Source organism: Urtica dioica, chromosome 7, assembly GCF_054948205.1.
Source record: "Urtica dioica subsp. dioica isolate 48M chromosome 7, U.dioica_male_clone48M_v1_H2, whole genome shotgun sequence".
NCBI classification, from domain to species: domain Eukaryota; kingdom Viridiplantae; phylum Streptophyta; class Magnoliopsida; order Rosales; family Urticaceae; genus Urtica; species Urtica dioica.
In genome coordinates, this window is record NC_142762.1 from 42,273,433 (window position 1) to 42,294,649 (window position 21,217).

At 37.1% G+C, this 21,217-nt stretch overlaps 2 protein-coding genes across 2 annotated transcripts; one reads left to right on the top strand and one right to left on the bottom strand.

Moving 5' to 3' along the window:
- The first annotated feature begins 386 nt into the window (after window positions 1-386).
- Window positions 387-5,777, top strand: LOC149391747 (glutamate receptor 2.7-like). The gene is made up of 4 exons (XM_089619268.1): window positions 387-819; window positions 2,480-3,840; window positions 3,929-4,639; window positions 4,706-5,777. Exons 1-4 carry the CDS (start codon window positions 543-545, stop codon window positions 5,291-5,293), a joined length of 2,937 nt encoding a protein of 978 aa, XP_089475394.1. The 5' UTR covers window positions 387-542; the 3' UTR covers window positions 5,294-5,777.
- Window positions 5,778-5,795: 18 nt separating this feature from the next.
- On the bottom strand, window positions 5,796-11,242 carry HK5 (histidine kinase 5). The gene is made up of 13 exons (XM_089619267.1): window positions 10,717-11,242; window positions 9,246-10,059; window positions 9,106-9,162; window positions 8,609-8,836; window positions 8,427-8,520; window positions 8,130-8,336; window positions 7,899-8,029; window positions 7,763-7,812; window positions 7,344-7,669; window positions 7,138-7,241; window positions 6,304-7,044; window positions 6,072-6,224; window positions 5,796-5,989 (listed from the first exon to the last, which is right to left on the bottom strand). Exons 2-13 carry the CDS (start codon window positions 9,984-9,986, stop codon window positions 5,867-5,869), a joined length of 2,955 nt encoding a protein of 984 aa, XP_089475393.1. The 5' UTR covers window positions 9,987-10,059; window positions 10,717-11,242; the 3' UTR covers window positions 5,796-5,866.
- Between the last annotated feature and the right edge of the window lie 9,975 nt (window positions 11,243-21,217).

Genomic DNA, 21,217 nt, shown 5'->3' on the forward strand with positions numbered 1-21,217 from the left:
AATGCTGATATGTTGGGGATATTCTGTCCCAAATTCTTAAAATGTATATGTATACTCAATACTTTTGATTATAAATAAAATAATATAAAAGAAGTAAACTTCAAAATTGACCCTACTTTGTGTCATTAATTTATGCCCAATGCTAATAAGTGTTACCGTGATTTTATGTATAAATTATAGTAATGTGCTTGACCCTCATACCTTGGTTGAGCAGGTGTACATTATATAACACATTATTTTATTTTGAAGGCAAATATATTCTTTTAATATTTCCAAGAAAACATTCCTTTGAATAATTCACTTAAGCCAGAGCCCCCAAAACCAAGTCAACTAACTCAGCCAATGCATACAATATCCTATTCCCATCTATCTTCTTGTATTTTCCATGAAATTATAATCATAACTAATTAAATAAATGATATATGTATTCCCAAGTCTTTCCTTTCTCTGGCAATCATTATAAAACCTTTCGTAATAATAGATGCTATGATAAAATAAGAGTTATAATTTCCTTCATCCTCAAGATAGATAAATAATCAGCCATGGGAAGCCATAGACAAAGGAATGTGTCTCGGCTTGTTCTTGCGTTGACGATGATATTGTCGGTCAACGCACAAAACTCGTCCAAAGCGGTGAGAGAGGAAGTGAAAGTGGGTGTGGTTCTGAACATGGAATCAAACCTAGCGAAGATATCGCTGAGCTGTCTGAATATGGCTATCTCTGATTTCTACGACTCTCATCATCATCGCTCATACAAAACTCGTCTTGCTCTTCGTGTTATGGACTCCAACAGAGATGTCGTTGAAGCTGCTTCTTCAGGTTCTCTCTCTCATCTCTCTCCTTATACATATGTGTTTGAAGATACTATTTGTGACCAAAAAAAATTGTTTTGTGTGTGATTAAAGATTAATGGTAAAATACTGATTGAATTCCGTTATGTTTATGGAATGATAGCCTGATTAAAAAAAATAAGGACAATTTTAAATATAATGTAAACATAAACGTGATCATTGCCCTTTTGAGTAAGTAATTAAGTCAATGCTAATAACTTATTATTCACCGTATATTAATGGTCATAATAATCTTGAAAGAAGATAATTAGGATGGGGCTGGTAGTTTTCTTTCTATTGGCTGTGGAAAACGAGTGGTTGCAAAGTAAGATTTGACTCTTGACTTTTTCTTTATTTATGGGTCTTCTTGAGTTTTTGTCTCTTTTATCTTTTAAGCTTTCTTAATTTATGGTTCTCTTTATAAATCAAAAGTAAGGTATCCGTTGACACGAAACCAACACTAAAATATCACGATTTTTATTTATTACTATAGGACTAATATCGAATTAATAAAATCGTAATCATTCACTAGTGTTATAAGAAAACCAACTTTTATATAAGGAAAAATGACGGCAAAAATCACTAATTTTTTTACGCTTGATACAATTTACTCCTCATTCTCTTTTTTTTTTACGAGTAAAATCATTAAAGTCTGATTTTAATTGCGCCGTTACTTCCTACACCGTTAACTTTGACGAATGTCACATGTAAAATTGAGTGCGATGGAATGAACCCAGGTGAAGTTTTGGGTCATAGTTTAAGTGTAGGAAGAAGAAGAAGAATAGAGAAACAGTGAGTGACAGAAGTAGGGATGAAAATTTTACCCATGAACTCACGTACTCACAAGACCCTATTCGAACAATTGGATAATGGGTAGAGTACGGATATTATCCATTAAAAATTATATGAGTATAAGTATGGTATGATTTTTAAGTATCCTACTCAGGACTTTACCCATACCTTATCCGCTTAAAATTATTACTATATTATGAATTCTAAGCAAATTTTAGTGTCAAATTTATTAATTTAAGTATTTTTTTTTTAGATTTTTTATTTTTTATTTAAATATATTTATAGATTTTTTTTTTACTTTTTATTAATAAATCATACTAAATGGGTAAAAGAAAATACCAATAGGTTACCTTGTATTGTATAGGGTTTTCCTCAGACCCATTAAAAGTAAAGGGGTGTGAGTACCGTATGATTTCAAAATAAATTCGTGGGTAGATTCTGGTTTTGCAGGGAACATGAGAGAGAGAGAGAGAGAGAGAGAGAGAGAGAGAGAGAGAGAGAGAGAGAGAGAGAGAGAGAGAGAGATGAGTGTATTATTAGTTCTTTATTTTGATTTAATTGTTTTATATCAATTTAACGTGCTTTAATATAGCGCCGCTCAATCTCAGTCATTGATTTTTTTAGGGAGTCACAACACAATGCAATTAGAGTGATTTTTTGCTTGCCGAAAAAAAATGAGAAGTAAATTGTATCCCGTGTTAGAGTTTACTGATTTTTGCCGCCGTTTCCCGTTATATACTCGTGTCATTATTAACTTAATTAAGTCGTTACGCAAACGTGTAAAACTTTTTGTTTTCATGTCATTCTTGAGCTAACGTGTCAAACTGACTAACACGAGTCTTGTGAAAATGAAACAGCTCTAGAGCTGATGAAGGAGGAGAAAGTGGAAGCGATCATTGGACCTCAAACATCGATCGAAGCAAACTTCGTTATACAGATGGGCCTGAAGGCCCATATTCCCATAATCTCATTCTCGGCGACAAGCCCATCGCTCGCTTCCCTCCGAAGCCCATACTTCTTCCAGGCCACCCAAAACGACAAGTCGCAGGTCAACGCCATAACCTCTCTGGTCAACGCGTTCCAATGGAGCCAGGTGGTTCCGGTCTACGCCGACGACGAGTTCGGCGAGTCCATCGTCCCGTACCTCACCGACGCGCTTCAAAACGCCGGAGTCTCGGTCCCTTACAGAGCCGTGATTTCTCCGGCCGCCACGGAGGATCAGATCGAGGCCGAGCTCTACAAGTTGATGACGATGCAGACCAGGGTTTTCGTCGTCCACGTGTTCCCGGGCCTCGGGTCCCGAATCTTCGCCAAGGCCGTGGAGATCGGATTGATGAACGAAGGCTGCGTTTGGATCGTGACGACTGGGGTCATGGATTTGTTCAATGTGTTGAACGCTTCGAACGTTGATTCTATGCAAGGCGTTCTAGGGCTCAAGAGCTATGTTGCTGAGAGCAAGGAGCTGAGGGATTTTCGACTGCGGTGGAAGAGAAATGTCCGGAGAGATAATCCGGAGGTCGACGGGGAACTGAACGTGTTTGGCTTATGGGCTTACGACTCGGTGTTTGCCCTAGCCACGGCGGCTGAGAAGGTTTTCTCCGGCGACAACCGAGGAACTACCGACATTAATAGTACTGCCTCTTCCAGAACTAACGGCACAGATCTCGACACTCTCGGAGTTTCTCGCTACGGCGAGAGGCTTCAGAAAGAAATCAGGAAGGTTCGGTTCAGAGGCTTGGCCGGCGAGTTTAGCCTCGCCGGCGGAGAACTCCAATCGCCGGGGTTCGAGATCGTGAATGTGAACAGCAATGGAGAGAGGCTGGTAGGATATTGGACGCCGAAATCAGGACTGTCAAGGAAGATGAATCACTCCAGCGAGAATCACAGCACCGGAGATTATTTGAAGTCGAGGTCCGATCTAGGACCGATCATATGGCCCGGAGACTCCATGTCAGTCCCCAAAGGATTCGTTACTCCGACAAACGGGAAAAGGCTGAGAGTCGCGGTTCCATTGAAGCTCGGAAACTCGAGCTTCATAAAGCTGACGAGGGATTCGAGCACCAATCGAACACAGGCCACCGGATTTTGCATAGAAGTCTTCAACGCCGTTATGGAAGCCATGCCATACTCAGTTCTCTACGACTTCGTCCCCTTCGTCAAGCCTAACGGCTCGAGTGGTGGCTCTTACGACGACATGATTCAACAACTATATCGCGGGGTATATATACACATTTATACATAAATACCGGCTCTTTCGATTGTGTATAACTGATTGAAGGTTTTTTCTGTGTGTTTGTTTGTTGCAGAACTTCGATGCGGTCGCGGCTGACGTGACGATAGTATTGAACCGGTCAATGTTCGTTGACTTCACGCTGCCTTACACGGAGTCGGGGTTGACGATGATCGTGCCGATCAGAGGCGCGAAGACGAAGAACGCGTGGGTGTTCTTGAAGCCTCTGACGTGGGGTCTGTGGGCCACCACGGGGTGCTTCTTCGTGTTCGTGGGGTTCGTGGTGTGGCTTCTCGAGCACCGAATCAACGAAGACTTCCGCGGACCGCCCTCGAACCAGATCGGAACCAGCTTCTGGTTCTCCTTCTCCACCATGGTCTTCGCTCACCGCGAGAAGGTCGTGAGCAACTCGGCCAGATTCGTGGTGATCATATGGTGCTTCGTGGTTCTCATCCTCACCCAGAGCTACACCGCGAGCCTGACCTCGATGCTGACCGTGCAACAGCTCAGGCCGGCCTTCACCGACGTGAACGAGCTTTTGGAGAGAAAGGCGGCGATCGGATTCCCAAAGGGCTCTTTCGCGTTGGGGATGTTGAAGGAGTTCATCCCGTTCAAGCACAACCAGATCAAGGAGTTCAGATCTCTTCAACACCTGGCTGAGCTTTTCGCAAACGGCGATATTGGCGCTGCTTACGACGAAATCCCTTACCTCAAGGTTTTCATCGCCGCTCATTGCTCCAACTACACCATGGTCGGACCCATATACAAAACCGATGGTTTTGGCTTCGTAAGTTCTCAGCTTAAACATGCCTCGCATATCGTGACTTTTTTGTTAATCGGGTCATCTTCGCAGGCGTTCCCGCGAGGCAGTCCTATGGCCGGAGATGTGTCGCGGGCGATTCTGAACGTGACCGAAGGAGACAGAATCAAGAAGATCGAGAACGCATGGTTTGTGTCGGACACTGTTTGTCCGGACTCGAACGCCCTCGCCTCGTCGGTGAGTCTCGGCCTCAACAGTTTCTGGGGGCTATTCCTCATCGCCGGGGTCGCTTCTCTGTCGGCTCTGGCCATATTCGTGGCCACGTTTCTTTACCGGCACAGGCAATTGCTGTCGGGCTTCGACAAGGAAGCCTCTGTGAGCCACAGGATCGGCGTGATCTTTGGAATCTTCGACGGTAAGGATCTGAGCTCCCATACTTATAGAAAGAACGGTGAGCTATCGAGTAGGAGTGGCAACGATGGTGGTGCTGTAGTGATGGATACAGTGAACAGCTCTCCAAACACCTATCTCCCTCCGAGTCCTTCGGGTTTTTCAAGCTCTTCTAACCGCTCCGAGTTTTTCTTCCCTTGCCATGAAGAGCCTGTAACGCCTTGTTCGGACCTCAGCGCTCAAAGGTCTCCCGAGACGAGTGTCTTTGAACTTGAAAGAACAGACCGTTGACTCAAACAACGTAACACCATTGTATATATGTGACAAACAGAGTAGCTTAAAACAGGGAAGCGACATCAAAACCCGTTGTTAACAAAATCACGATGACGATGATACATGTATAACTGGATGGAAATAAGGGCGAATTCAGATTAAATGACTACGAAGGTGATCATGTTTCTGGCTTCTTTTTGCTACCCTTGTATAACGTTTCAACTTTAAAACCAGCTCTTTTTTTAGTTGTCAATACAAGGATACGAACTAGGAGATACATAACATTACTTGGACTATGTACTGGTCAAATATTCTATACTAATTAATTTGCTTTACTCATAAGTCAACTCCTAATTGGACTCGGAGGTTTTGCTGATCCTCGGAAAACCGAACTAGCGCCGAGATTTTTCTCGGATAGCACAGATCTGTACAACTTTTCACAATTTGCTAATAATGGCTGAGAAGACCATGATACATCGATTACAAAACTTTCCTACCATGTTGACTGCCCTTTTTTCCTTTTCTTTTTTTTTTTTTTTTTTTATACACAAGCATTGAATTTACAAGATCTCAGACACTACTACATATATATCATCTTAAATATTGCTTGAGACATTGTTCTAATTTTTGGAATGTCACAGGCTTAGATACAAATGAATCCATGCCGTTTTCGTAACATTCCTCTGCGCTTTCCGACAATGAATTCGCTGTCATCTGAATTAATAAAACCAATCATGTTATCAAAATGTGACTTATGTACCCCCAAAAAAATATTAACATCAAATTGTTAGCTTACCGCAATGATCGGTATTCGTTTATTCGAATGTGTTAAGCTTTGATTATTTAGTTCAACTCCGGCGTTCTCTGCAGCTTCCCAGCTGCCGGTTTCCTCAAAGGAACGGATTACCCTTGTGGCCTCGAGGCCGTTCATTACCGGCATGTGAACATCCTGCCAAAAAAAGTAAAAGAAACAATCAATAATCGAAAAAACAAATTAAAAAAAGAAAGGCTGTAGATAAAATTATCACCATGAGAACAATGTCGTAAGAACAGCGTTGAACTGCTTTCACAGCTTCGATGCCATTGCTCACAACGTCTACGCTGTGGCCTAGTCGCTTCATCATTGATTGTACCACCATAACGTTTATCTTGTTGTCTTCAACCACAAGGATCTTCGGTTCTGACACTGTATTAGCTTCTTCTCCTTCGGTTCTGGATATTTGCTCTGTGTTTGAATTACATTTCTCCTGTACTTTCTCGTCACATGTTGGTTCGATTTCGTTTAGTTTCGGTGATATGTCCATTTCTCGTGTATCCGAGCGATGATTTTTCAGCTGATCACTGTTCTGCGTGCCAATATCAGGACTCGTGATGACGTGTCTTTCCATCTCGGATAATGTGTCTGTGATACTGACCACCGAGCAATCATCATCCGTTGAGAAGAGCTCTTTTTCTATGTTGTTGCTGAAGGGAAATGAGTAAGAATTATTCGGCAACCCGCTGAGTTTATGCGCGATCTTGTTTTGAAGAAGTTTCGGGGTTCTGCTTGTTCCATTGGGTTTGAAAAGAGAGCCTAAAGTGCGTGGCTGGAACTGGAAATAACTCTCGGTAGCATCGTCCGACGGAGCATCGCTGGAGATATCTGAGATCTCGTCGGCATCGTCAGAGCTATCGCATGTATTAGAGACTTTGTAAGGAAGTATGAACGTGAAAGTAGACCCAACGTTTTCTCGGCTAGACACCGTGAGACGACCGCCCATAAGCTCCACCTTCATCAGATATAAATCGAGCCATAAGAATGGCAAAAAAACGAAAGACGCGGGCTTTAATCTTTAAAAGGGAAGGATTAGTGGTTTCTATACCAGTTGTTTGCAAATAGCAAGTCCTAGTCCAGTCCCACCGTATTTCCTGGCATGATCCGCGCTAACTTGCATATACCTCTTGAAAAGCGATGGCAGAGCGGTTTCTGATGGTGGCATTTAGTATCATATCATCAGAAGATATGAACAGGTAAAGCATGAAAAGTAATAGCAGATAGGAAAAGAGAGGAAAATAAAAGAAAGCAAACCTGGTATTCCGATTCCTGTGTCGTAAACATCACAGCGTATCCAAACCGTGGCCTCGTGAGATTGGTCTTCCATGTCCTCGGTCCTTGAAGCCTCGGTCTTATTCGGGGTTCTGGGCTCGTCGTCGAGTGACTGGTCAGGGCAAGAACCATTGCTGTGACCGTGATAAGCTGTTCGATCACAATTCGTTTGAGAAGTTTCATTTTGTCCTGTATCAGTGGCAGTTGACTGATCCGAGTCGTGATTTTCTTCTTTTCCCCATGACGGTCTGGGTATTGTGTATAGCTTTATCCCAACCTTCCCTGCATGAGTGAACTTCACTGCATTGCTGCGCAGAATCACAAACTCGATTTAAATTCAAACGAACACACCAAAGTCGTTACAGAAGAGTAGACCTATTAACATTTCTCTCTCCTGTTACCTGATCAAGTTAGTGAGGATTTGTCGAATCCTTAGTACATCTCCAACCACCTGTGGTCCCAGAAACACGTCCTCGTTAATGACCTTTGCGATCTATGCATGTAAATATTTATATGTCAGTGTGAACTGAGTCATACCTCGACCGGAACATCATCCGCGACATGCCCTTCCAAAGTGAGCATTTTCTGTAGAGAAGCTGCGGCGGTCTGGAGTACATGCTTTACGACTTCTCTCGGTCGGAATTGTGTAGCTTCCAACTTCATTACTCCTGAAAAGAATCGAGACAATCAGTCGAATTGTCGATATGAACCATCATAGATGCCAAGCTTGATAAAGTTTTAGTAAGAAGAAGAAGATAAATCTGGTACCTGACTCGACCTTTGACAAGTCGAGGATGTCGTTGATGAGCTGAAGGACCAAGTCCCCTGAAGAAAGCATGACATCCAAAAGTTGGCGTTGCTCCTTATCGAGCTTGGTCGTGGAGAGAATCTCTGTCATGCTCACGACTCCCGAAAGAGGAGACCTTATTTCGTGTGACATCGTTGCCAACATTTGCTTTGCTCTCATTGTTTCCTCTGGAGAGTAATAAACAAAATAGTGTTAGTTCTGCTGCTACTCTGTGCCCGTCTTATTTATGAAACAGTCTTTTATCAACGAATTTGAACCTGTGATGTGGATGGTTTTGTTCAGCTCGGTTTCTTTGGCCTTTTGTACAGCTATCGTCTCACGAAGCTTAATTATCTTCTCTCTTTTCCTTACCTGATGCGTAATCATGGAAAAATCGTAAGCTTCAGAAACGAAAGTGAATATAGTATTGATGCCAACTTAAGAAAGAAGTATTGTTCACCTGATCTGTTACATCCATGCCCATGTAGTTAATGCCAATAGTCTCTCCAGACTTGCTGAAAACCGGTTCCACGTATATCAAAAATGTCTTCGAACCAAATAACTCTGTCTCGAACGTGATCTCTCGTTTTGCAGGTATCCCTTTCTCCAGAACTTCTTTCTTGAAATCTTGAGATTCTTTAACCCCGGACCCGGTAAAAATTTCGACGTCCGTTTTCCCTATAATGTCCTGCGAAAAATCCAAAAATTGCAACATTCAAACGACATTCTCATTCTTGTACTAGAAAAGTGATACGAACTGGTATAGTTTTTACCAATGAAACTATAAATGAATGGAAGTATAGGGTAGATATCAGACAATCAAGACGCCTGTGCTCTTACACAATTTTCCTTGTTTTATAGGCCAACTTACTTCCAAGTATCCTACATTTAACCCTATCTACTTGTTACTACAATATCCTCCATATCTAAATTCCTACAAAATCGCCAAAAGCTTACCTCCTCTTGCAGGCTCGGAAAGTGATTGTAGATGAACCGGTACCGCAACTCATTGTCCTGAAAAGGAGAAGATCAGACCATAGACAATAACAAACCAAAAAAAAAAAAAAAAAAAAAGTGGACTCGGGTCAGTCTCGAACCTGGTGGCCGATGACGACTGGGGCGTTTTGAAGCACAAAGTGCAAGAAGTTATCAGCTCTCTTGAGAATCTGGGTAAGCTCTTCGACCGGTGAGGCCTGTCTCTCCAAACCCTTGATGCTCTCCTCAAGCTTCTCGATCAGATCCTGCTCTCTCCGCACGCTCTCCTCCAACATCTTCTCAGCGTTCTCGGCTCGCTGCCGCCAATACGCCGCGGTGTCGTGCTCGGCCTCGTCGATCTCGACCCTCTTGTTCTGCACCACCACGTCGCTCTTGACGCGGTGGACGTCGGGCCAAATGTCGTAGACCCCGTCGAAGATCGAGACAGGCCTCTTGTCCCCCCCGTAGTCCTCCTCGAAGCGGTGCTCCTCGAGGATCTCGAGCTTCTTGAGCTCGACCTCCTCTCGCTGCTTGCTGAGGATGTAGAGCTCTTCTCGGAGGAGCCTCGCCGCGTTGGCCTGCCTGTACTCCCAGCACTTGAGGAGGCTCGTGAGCTGGGACGACCCTTTCTCGCTGTAGTGGGTCAGGTCCACGAGGCGGTTGAAGTCCACTATGGTCGTATCTTCCATGATGGTCACCTTCTCTAGCATGTCCTGGTCCTCGCACCCCGGCCGCTCCACGTTGAACAGCTGTTTTCCGGCGTCGTTTCCGGCGATGTCCTCCGGCCACATCGACGGCAAGATCTCCACGTCCATCTCCATGTCCACCTCCTCAGTTCGCTTGTTCTCCATCTCGCACACCATGGCCGCGAGCTCCGAAGTACCATTCACCTCAAACCTTTCTCTCCTAACCAGTTTCAGATCAGATTGGTGGTGCCTGGATGGATGATCAAATGGCGACGAAATTCATTTATACATGTATTGCATTATTAAACTGTATTTGATTCTGTGTGAAAACAATGATTTTCTATCTTTCGGACCAGATTCTTTGAACTCGAAACCGTAAATACGAGAAACTTCAGTTCCGACGCAATGAGCCCTAATTCTAATGAGAGAGGTCAATCGTGATCAATTGCAGCGAAGATAAAGAAGGAAATTAAAGAAAGTGGTTTGCTCTGTTTCTGATAGACTCATGTGAATAATGCGAAACAGAAGAAAAACAGAGCACAAGCATAGAGACGATCGATCACGTATTCCGATTATTCTCAAGCTTCGTTGAATAAAATTAAAATTAAAATTAAAAACTAGATTAAAAGCTTTATACGGTGATCCTTAGAAAAACTGTTCAATTTGCTTCGACGACTTGAGACTCGAGTGAAATGGAATCCCGTTAAAAAAAGTGTAAATCCTAATTATAGGATTAAAGACTTAATTAAGGTCAATGAATCTGAGATCAGTATATCAACTGGAAAAAATAAATGATTAAGAAAGTCAAAAGTGTGCAATGTGGTCAATCACAAATATCGACGAACTACGATACCAATAATTAGAGATCAAAAGAGTGACTCCAAAAGGACGAGAGAAAAAAGCTAACCTTTTGCGATTGAATTAAAGGTTAAGCACGGAACGAGGTTTCGTTTTGATAGAAGAAAGTGAAGCTGGGAACGAGCAAGAACATTCACTGTAGATCTGGGGAATCTGTTCCAGTGATGAGTCAAAAGCAAGCTTTCAATATCAATAGTATTGTATATTGGATATATCGGAGAGAAGATGTGAGTCTATGAGAAAGGGAAAATAAAAATTAGTGGGAGAGAAGGGAAGCCCAAGAAGCCATGTGCATTTGGAGGTCAAAAATATTAGAGAATTCTCGGCCAACCCAAATTTAATTTACTTTTTTTTTGGTGTATTTTATTTCTCTCTTTCTGTGCTATCACGTAATAAAAAGGAAATTTTGGTTTGTTGTTTATTACAACAATTGTGTTTGTTTGTTTGTTCGTTTTTTCTCTCTTTCTCTGTGCCTGGTACGTAGTTTTTTTTTTTTTTTTTGAGGTCACATACAAAGTTTCTCTCTGCGAAAAACCTCTTTCCCTCAGACTCAGACTATCAATCTCTCGATTTTATCTGCCTCTCTGCTCAAAATCAAGCTTGTTATATATATTATTATTTTATTTTTTGCTTCCTTATTATAAGAAAATGATTAATGAGAGAGAGAGAGAGAGAGTTTTGGGGGGTGGTGGGGAAAGTTTTTTTTTAAATCAGTACGAAGTTACTCATTGTTCCCCGCCATTTCCCAGGTGACGTGTTATTTGGGGCGCGTAGCTTATACGCGCTATTACTCATATAACACGACTACATATGAGTCATATTGTGCTGAGAAACTCGTATTAGTTAATATATTTTAATTCAAGACATTTGATTTGAGATCGAGGAAGGAATGTTAGTATGTTACAGTTAAGTTTTGTGGTATTGTTAGTGTCTAAATTAGTTGATTAGTTGCGTTTTGATTTTTGAATATGCCTAACGATGATTCTTAAAATGTTTTGATTTCGACAATTTTTATTCCCAAAAAACTTCATTGGAATTTTCAAACAATATTTTTCTTGTTTAAAGCTTACGAGTCATTTTTAATATATATTATAACAATATCAATATTTATTACCAAATACTGAAGTTAAGGTATTGTAAAATTTATTTCCAATACATCTTTTACCTTTTTTTTATATATTAGGAGAAATAGTGGCAATAATACTTAATGTTTAGTCAAAATACTACTTATATACTCAAAGTTTTTTTTCTTTGGCAAAAATACCACATGTTACGTTATAGTGGGTCCGTTACTACTCGGACCATTAAGTTCAAACAGAAATTTTAACGATAAAGTATTTACGTGTAACTAAATTTGAAAGTTTGAGTATTTTTACCCAAGAAAAAAAATGAATATATAAATAGTGTTTTGTTTAAACATTGAATATTTTTGTCATCATTTCCCCTTTATACTATAATTTGTGATTGGTAAAAACATGCATATAGAAAACTAACTGTTAAGCTTCTAAAAAAACTAATTATTAAACATGAAATGTATAATCTATCATTTAAAGAGCTAAAACTTTTTATGAGGTGAATAACCTCATAAATTTATTAATGTATAACCACGGATGGAGTTACTTTTATTCATTTTAAGTATAAATTGCGCATATGATATCGAAATAAGGATATGATATTAAAATATCTATAATATCAGGGGTAAAAATGCGTGTGATATTATTGATCTACATGATACTTGCATGTATAATGGTGACAATACTTTGTTTATATATATATGAGATGACGTCGTGTTTCGAAGTTTAAATATTGAAAAACACAATAATGATTCGCGAAGTTCAATACTATAATTTTATATATATACATACATATATATATATGTATATATATATATATTCGACAGTAAGAATTATATTTTTGAGAAAACAATATAATTAATTTTAAGCTAATGTTCTGCTTATTTCTTATTTGAATTTAGTGAATCGGTTTTTTCGCTTTCCAAAACAATATCCTTTATAAATCAAAGTTTACGTTGCAAGTTAATTTTTTGTGCTAAATATATTCAAGGTAATTTATTTTCTAAGTCGCACAATTTACAATTATTTTTTATAAAATAATACTAAAAAGTTTAGATTGAGTTTAAAGTTCTACCCGGTTGTTAAGAAAAAGTATAATTATCAATAGATCATATCCTGAATAAGATAACCATACATTAGATATGGTTTGTTTCAATTTTCAAATCGCACAGGAAAAAACGCTTGTGACGTATGCATGATTAAATATATCTTGATCAGTTAATACTTGCTAATATGCAGTAAGCTTTCACTAGGTTAATTAACATTTTTTTTCTTTCCCAATTATCATTTAGTTGTCTATTACTCTATTTCCAAGTTGCTCTTTAAGCAAATGGCCACCATAATTAATCTCTGAGCACTTTCCAATCACGTTCTATATTATTCCACGTTGTTATAAAACAAAATAAAAACAAAAACTCCCCTGATTTTTTAATACCCTTTTTTATTTGTGTGTGAATCAAAAGTGGTATATAGACACAAGCAGCTCAAATAATTTATGTCAACCAGCAATCTGTTTAGAATTAGTTGGAGGGACATGGCATCAAAATGTTATATTATAAAATTGATAATCTATATAATCTAGGTTATAACAAAAAAAATGGAAAAAAAATAAAATAAAATAAATTCAACGCATATGGTTATATACATTCTTTATACATCTGATTTACATTTAGCCACTAGGCCATATTCTCCTCTCTTCTGTCTGCCACCTGGACATTGCCTGAACCGTAGTCTGTTGTTCAAGGGCTTACTGTAGTACCTCCCCGCATGTGATTACTACTCACGTACGTATTAACTAACTAAAAAAACTCCAATTTGTATGTAACACTCATGGGTTCATAATTCATACTACAATTTTCCCGGGAAGCCTAGCCACGTCATCCAGCGCCATTTGGCAGATCCACATAGCGCCAAGTGTCATGGACATTTGCACCACGGCATTTTTTTTTATTTTTTTACTTATTTTGTTATTAAGTCTCGAAAGTGACCAACTTGTTTTGACAGGCAAAATTTGGTCATGGAGAAATAGAGAGAATGATGAAGGCCAGGCAAGGACCCATGAGCCATGCTGTTGAAAAGTTCCTTTTTCCTCGTTTAGGATCAGGAAAAAAGCGGAACTAAAAAAAAAGCATCATAAAAATATCATATTTTAATTTATATATATTAGAAAGAGTCGGGAGTTGGAACTTGGAACAACATAGTATATATTAAATATATATTCAGGTACCCCTCCCCTACTACAAAGAGAAACAATATGTGTATTTAAATAAATATATTCAAGCAAAAAAAAAAAAAAAAAACAGTTGATGATGATAGTGATGAATAAATAATAAACTATTTTCAAACAGTTGTCATAACTGTAACCAATTAATGGGCGTCACTCTTACGTAAAATTCAGTCTGTGTTTCCTTTTATATTTATTTTGAGACTAATACAAAAGGCCTATGAAGATTCAAGTAACACAAAATTTGTAACTGTAAGACATAGATAAAAAATAAAAATAAAAAATGCTTTCTTTGTTCAGTAGTAGTATTAGTAATAGATTCACAAGTTGCTGTTTATTATATCACTAAATAATATATTAAAAAGAATATGATTAATTGTTTGTTATTTTGTTATCTAAATCTTCAAGTTGTCCAAACTTATTTGTACTGCTAGTAATATATAAATGACGAAGAATTAGACAAAAAAAAATTATTAATAAAAGCTACATTCATATAAATAAAATTGTAATTAGGTCACTGGAATAACAAGTTTACCTTTGTTTCGTTAACATCGATAGCAATTATCTTTGTTTCTTAAAGAAACCAAGAGCTTATCAAAGTTTATATTGCACTATCGGTTTGACACATTCGATGTTCTCACCGATTTTGATGTTCATGCTTTTTTGAGCATGTAAAGTTTAAGATTTTGATTCACAAATGCGCGGCAATAAAAGTCTGTTTGGCGCACCATTCAAATTGCTCATTTCATTTCAATTGAATCATTATGAATGGGTCATTCAAACGAGCCATTAAAACGAGATAATTGAAATGATGTTCGAAATATACTTGAAAAATGAGAATTCATACATAAAATTAACAAATGGACGTTCAGTAATTGTCATTTAAACCGGACATTAAACCTTCAATTGTACAAATATTGTTGTATACTATTTAATAAATTTATTGAATAGTTTAATAGTTTCTATTCTTTGCAAAAATTTATAGACTTCTTTAAGTAAAATTAATTAAATTTTGACTGGTAACAATTTAACTAATGTGAATTTTTATAAAATTAAAAGCATTGAAATAACAATAAATTAATATTGATTTATAAATCAGCCAAGAGTCGAATAAACAAAAAATAAATTGACATAATAAAAAACCAAAATCAGTGCCACGGTGCTCGCCTATAGACTTCTCACATATGATAAGAAATTAGTATAATAAATCTAAACTTAGATGTAAACAATGACAATAACATCAACAAAAATTCAGAAATGAAAATCATAATCAAAGAACCCATATCACAAATCTTACAATCATTGTATAACATAATAAATGTGAATTTTTCTAGCGGTGTTGGACCTGCAAGATTCGCACAACGAAATCAATGGTGAGATAGCCCACATGAACATCGGCGTTGAACGGAGCCGTCTCCGAATATGGCGGATAATTTTTCTACGTCGATGCCTCTCTTTGAGTCGACCTATAAGGCGTGCAAGTGCTCTCGGAGTAATTTTTGGACCAAAAATATAGAGATTGGGTTAATAAAAGAGAAGGGTATTCTTCTCCGTTTAGTAGGGTTAGCTTCACCAAACTTCATGTTGTTAGTCAAGAGAAATAAACGAAGATTTCATAAGTTTAGCAAAAAAAAAAAGCCAACAAAAAAAGTGGATTTTCTTTTTCAAAAGAAATTCCCTACTATTTTTTGGTCGATGAAAGAGAACTAACGTTCAAGTGATTCTTGATGGGATAAATGAGTAGGTAATTGCATATAATACACTAATGGGTGGATGTTAGATGGTATTAGTTAAAAATAAATGGTCACCATTTTGAATGATCTTAACTTACCTCCAGACTATAATTCAAATAATCGTGATTTTCTCATTTAAAAGCCATTTTAAATGGTTTTAATGCTTTGAAAATTCTCCCCTAAAAAATATAAAATTCCATTTAAACAATTAATTTTAATAAGAATGGGCCATTAAGTTTGCGTCATTTTTTTGCGGACATGAAAGTTGAAACAAACATAATGTTCATCTTAAATCTATCTGATTATAAAAAATAAAAATAAAACATTTCAGGAGTATTTTGATTAATGTATAATATAATAATAATAATTTCGTCTATGGTTAATTTTGGTATCATTTTTTAAATGACTTTAAACTTTTAGCTACTTAAACTATTATTGAATTTTTAATAAAGAGCGAGCTAGCCATCCATCTATTGGAGTCAACTAAAACCATTGCTAAAATAAGCCCAATAATATTTATACATACATATATATATATACATACATATATATATATATATATATATATATATATATATTGTTACGTTTTTTGTTGGCTTTATTTTTTAGTGCAAGTTGTGTGCAAAGATGTCGGTTGTTATGCTTCTACTTCTGGTGGGACATCTTTCATCCTGTGTACAGACTTTATTTCAGGCAAGTTTCCAGTATTGACAGATTGTCTCGTTGGAGACTTCATTGTGAGATATTGCCTAGCTGGTGACTTTACTATGAGATATTCGTATGAGGCTGGTTAAGGAAACCCTAGATTCACTTCCAGGCCTGTACAGCTGCTATAAAAGTCATGCGCTCCCCCTTAGCAGCCTTGACGCTTTTGATAAAACACTTAGAGCTCTTAGACGTGCAAGACCGGCGGACTGGGAGGCTTTGTGTTTTGTTAATCGCGGTGTATTCTCTCAAACATTATTCCACAAAGATTGAGTGTCTGTGAGAGTTGGGTTTTGTGTTCTCGTGATTGAAGGCTCACGAAAGGTTGAAGACTACAAGTCATCCGAGCACAGGCAGTTGCTCGAATGGTGGAATTGAGACGGAACTCAAATTCAGGGGGAGTCCCTGACTAGGTATTCACTGGTGGTAATAGTCTCTAGGTTTTATTGGTTTGACGATTGTAATCATATATAAACCTTGTGTGTACTATTGACTACAAGATAGTGAAATCATTTCCACTGACAGAGTGCCCCCAAACGTAGGTGTATTTCACCGAACTGGGTAACAATATCGTGTGTACTTTGTTTTTTGTACTGTTTGTTGTTTATCTATAATCTGTGTTCAAGCAAATTGTCGGACACATTGTCAACACATTGTGTGCGACATCTTGTCTTTGTGACTAATCAGAATTTCAATATATATACATATATACATACATATATATACATATATATATATATATCAAGACCTCCTCATATACATATTGTGAAATGTGAGTCATTCTACCTAGTTGGAAACCTAATTATTCATCATGTACGTTTAGTTTTGGTAGCGTTTTCTTTTATTTTTTCCATCTTTTTCATTTGGATGCATTATATTTCAAGTTGTCATAAAATACATACTTAAATGAACGGCGCATAAACTGTACTTCTTCACCAGGTTATAAATAAATAAAATGAAAGCCTTAGAGACAACTATCTATATATATTACAAAACTATTGGAATCAAGATTAAGTAAACAAATTAATTTGTCAACACTGATATGTTACAAATATATAAATTGTAAACAGCTCACTAAGGCCGCCTAAGTAAACGGCCCTCGTTTACTTGTAAATAACTAAAAGTCTTGACATTTGAGAAAAAAAATATATATTTGACAAAGAAATAGAGAGAGATGATTTTACAAAAGAATAGTAAATACTTTACTAAATCAAAAATAAATATGTACAGCGAGCATTACTGTTTGCAAGTGATTGCCCGAGACAGCTTCCTTAACACACGGATTAATTAAATCTAAATCTCTTTGGTTACTGTGATACAGTCCCTTTCATATTGCTCATGAAAAGACGTTTCTAGTACTTTGCTTATGGTAACAAGTCAATAAATAAAACAGAAAAATAAATATTAAAATTTTATTAATTAATCATGTGTTTCTCTTGTCATTTAAACTAAAACACAAGTTGCCATTGTTGCATGTGAGGATAGTTTCGTCATTTTCCTAGATATTGTGTATAATTAAGTATTCATATGATGTATTAGATTAAATGGATGCTTCAGTTGCACTAATTAATATTTAAATGCGTGGCTAATGTTATTATATTTTCATGGCTTTTGTAGCTTAGTAGTTAGTATTACAAAGCCCAACATGCGATCCACCAGAATGAAGAGTTTGTGTTTATAAAAATAAAAAATAATGAAGAGTGTGTATGTATCTAGGTTTTTTGACCAATGATATTGTTTTTTTCTGCCACCTGTCCCTCACTTGTGGTCGGTTACAATGATATATAAAATGTATAAAATTCCTTAGCCAAAGTCACTGCACATGCTTGATCTACCGGCTGTTTGGCCACAGGGATAGGCTTGCCCTGAATACAGACAGATCATATGTATGTATATGTGTGTATACTAGCTGAAAACGAGCAAATATTTATGAACTTTGGCATGGAAAATGAGGAATGTACAGGTCACACCCAACAATTTTTATGACAACAAGAGAGATTCAATTTGGGAGCGGACATAGTGTCTTTTCCTAAGCATTTATTGAGATCATATGATATTCAACTCTGAATTTGTGAGGGGATAAAATCAAATAAATAAATGACGTGTGCTGTTGTAATTTTTTAACCGCGCCGCAAGTAATTCTCCAGCCCTTGCTCTTGCGTTGCGTGTGAAATAGAAATATAAGACTAATTTTTAAGTTGTTCAGTTAATTATATATTAAGTTTTATTTCATTGCTTGAGCTCATCTTATCCTCTCGTTATTATTTATAAAAAAAATTAACTATAGATCCATCTATATTTATATTCAAATAATTACCATATTTAATCCTTGAGATATTTTACCTCAAAAGCTTAAATTGGTTGACAAGACCTCATGTTTGTGAGTTTATCTCTATAAGAGGGTGATGGTTTAATCTCTAGGAAACACAATATTGATGTCTGAAAATTATATATTGTAATTTGTGTTTAAATGTTCAATATAATTGATTATATAATATATGATGTAAAATTGAAGTATTAAAAAAATTATCCTTGAGATATTTTGATAAACTAAGATGGTAACAATACTATGATCTTCTCTTGTGATGTTCCCTATAAGTGTTTCTTAAATTGATTATATGGTATTCGAAGGTTAAACAAGAAGTATTTGGTAATCCTCCACTTTTGATGTGACAATTCTAATTTTGTGATTCACAAGAAAAAATCGAGTAAGTTATGCAAATTTATAAATAAAAAAGGTCAATTTTGCAAGTTTACATTGCCAAGAAAAAATCAAGTATAATAATTTTGAAGTTGTTGATAGGTGAGTTTTATACGCGTTAATTAAACTCATATTTCTTGGATTGGATTTCATGCACTCTCGAGTGATTTTTAGTTTGTATAATGTATTTTTGAGTGTTTGACGGGTTTAAGAGAGCATTGAGGTATTAAAGAAGTGTCTGGGTTGTTTCGTGAAGTTTTAGAGCAAGTCGGGGGGTCAACACCATTCAAAAAGGGACATTTGGGATGAGAAGCATGATTTTGTGGTGTTGCGCTCGCGCAGTCCTTAGTGTGCGTCGCGCGCTTTCCCATAATTTGTCCATACGCTTTTGTGCGTTTCGCGCAGTTCTTATTGCGCCCCGCAGTGTGGCTCTTGTGCATCACGCGGAGTTTATAGTGTGACATGCTGGAGCGATTCCAGCTCAGCCAATTTTGCACTTATGAAGTTTTTTACACCGTTTGATCATACTTAATGGTCCTAAAGGCTCCGAAAATAAACCTAAACACGATATATATGAATCGTAACGCTCATAAACACAATTGATGATTTCTTTTTTATTTTTTATTTGCTTGTTATGTGAGCGGGGTTAGTAAAGAGAGAGAACTAAAAGTTCGTGCTTAATTTTAGGAATCTCAACCATAAGAGAGTTTTGCGAAGCCGTTGCCCTTATTTATTTTTCGTTGTAGTTTATTTTGCTCGTTTCTAGATAATAACCACTTTTGGTTTATTCAATTCGTTGCTAACTTGTTTATTTTTTTAAGTTAACTTAGTCCTCGTGAGATCGACTCGTACTTATGATTTACTACTTAAGCGACTACGTGCATTTGTGTACAAAAACATCGCAACATTTGTATAGATATCAGACTACATAATTAAGAAGAGTTTGATTGGAATGGTGGGTACTCATAAACCAACAAGCTGCATCTACTTTTTCAAAGTCCATCTTTTGATAATTCTAAAATTTAGTGTGTTTGGCTAAAATAGTCTTAAGATGATTGACCTCCTGAGAAGAAAAAAAAAAGTTATAGGAACTGTGTAAGTGAAGACAAGCTAGACTTGTGTTGGATTGCAGGATCAGTCATCGACTAACGAAAACAACCATGGTGACGTACTCGTGTATAAGAGCCGTACGTATGTGGATCGAGACTTGAAGTGAAGGCATTACACTTAAGCTTCTTTTGCATAAAATTAATTTGGATCCACATTTATAACATGGTATCCGTATCCCAAGCAAAGTTTAAAGTGAAAATTGATATCCGATGTAATTGTTGGAATTCGTCCTATAATGAAGAATTAATTAATCTATAAAAAGAGTCGACATATTGCGAAGGTATGTTAAAAATAAGAAAATAACAAAATGTTTATATTTGTGTTTACAAATATAGTTTACAGAGTCAAATAGCTAAACAATGTGTATCAAAACTTCCACGTCTACATTAATTCGATGCCTAAATAATATGTTCTTTATACAAGTGTTTGTGAATCATTTATTTTTTAGCTAATTTTTAGCTGCTAGTTAGGCTGGCCTTGTCTAACAATTGTTTTTTATACTTAATTTTAAAAGTCAATTTTGGAATTCAGGTTGATCAGGCACAAAGTGGCTTCAGCATATAGTCGATCAAAATACATAATCAGTATTTGTTAGTGGACATGGTGTTAATTGTGACTATCAATTGACTTTTCTCTTTTTGCGGTTGTTTACTGGCTTTATATGTATATATAATATGGACTTGGCAAAAAAAAAAATCAACAAAAAAAGTCTTCCACTATTTGACGCAGTACTATATATCTGGGTGACGGGTGTGCACACATTAACTCTAATAGTTAAACTGATTAGACTTTTTGTGGAGTAATTTGATTAATAGCAAAACAATGCTGGGCTAGCCTAGCAAGCTATAGTGTAAGCCGTCCCAAATAATTGTTGTGATTCTTATGATTGTAGAATGAATGTTTTTTTTTTCCTCTCTACTTTTACGCTATTTATGTGGCAGAGAAAATTCATGTTTTCAATAATAATCCCATGACCAGGCTCTGATTTTTCCCTTTTGCGACGT

Excerpts from the sequence above, each read along its gene's own strand:
- LOC149391747 (XM_089619268.1), top strand. The coding sequence starts at position 543 with ATGGGAAGCCATAGACAAAGGAATGTGTCTCGGCTTGTTCTTGCGTTG. Across the intron at positions 3,841-3,928 it reads TTCAACAACTATATCGCGGG|AACTTCGATGCGGTCGCGGC; the intron begins GTATATATACAC and ends TGTTTGTTGCAG. Across the intron at positions 4,640-4,705 it reads AAACCGATGGTTTTGGCTTC|GCGTTCCCGCGAGGCAGTCC; the intron begins GTAAGTTCTCAG and ends TCATCTTCGCAG.
- HK5 (XM_089619267.1), bottom strand. The coding sequence starts at position 9,986 with ATGGTGTGCGAGATGGAGAACAAGCGAACTGAGGAGGTGGACATGGAG. Across the intron at positions 7,045-7,137 it reads TTGCTATTTGCAAACAACTG|GTGGAGCTTATGGGCGGTCG; the intron begins GTATAGAAACCA and ends TATCTGATGAAG. Across the intron at positions 6,225-6,303 it reads CTTACGACATTGTTCTCATG|GATGTTCACATGCCGGTAAT; the intron begins GTGATAATTTTA and ends TTTTTTTGGCAG.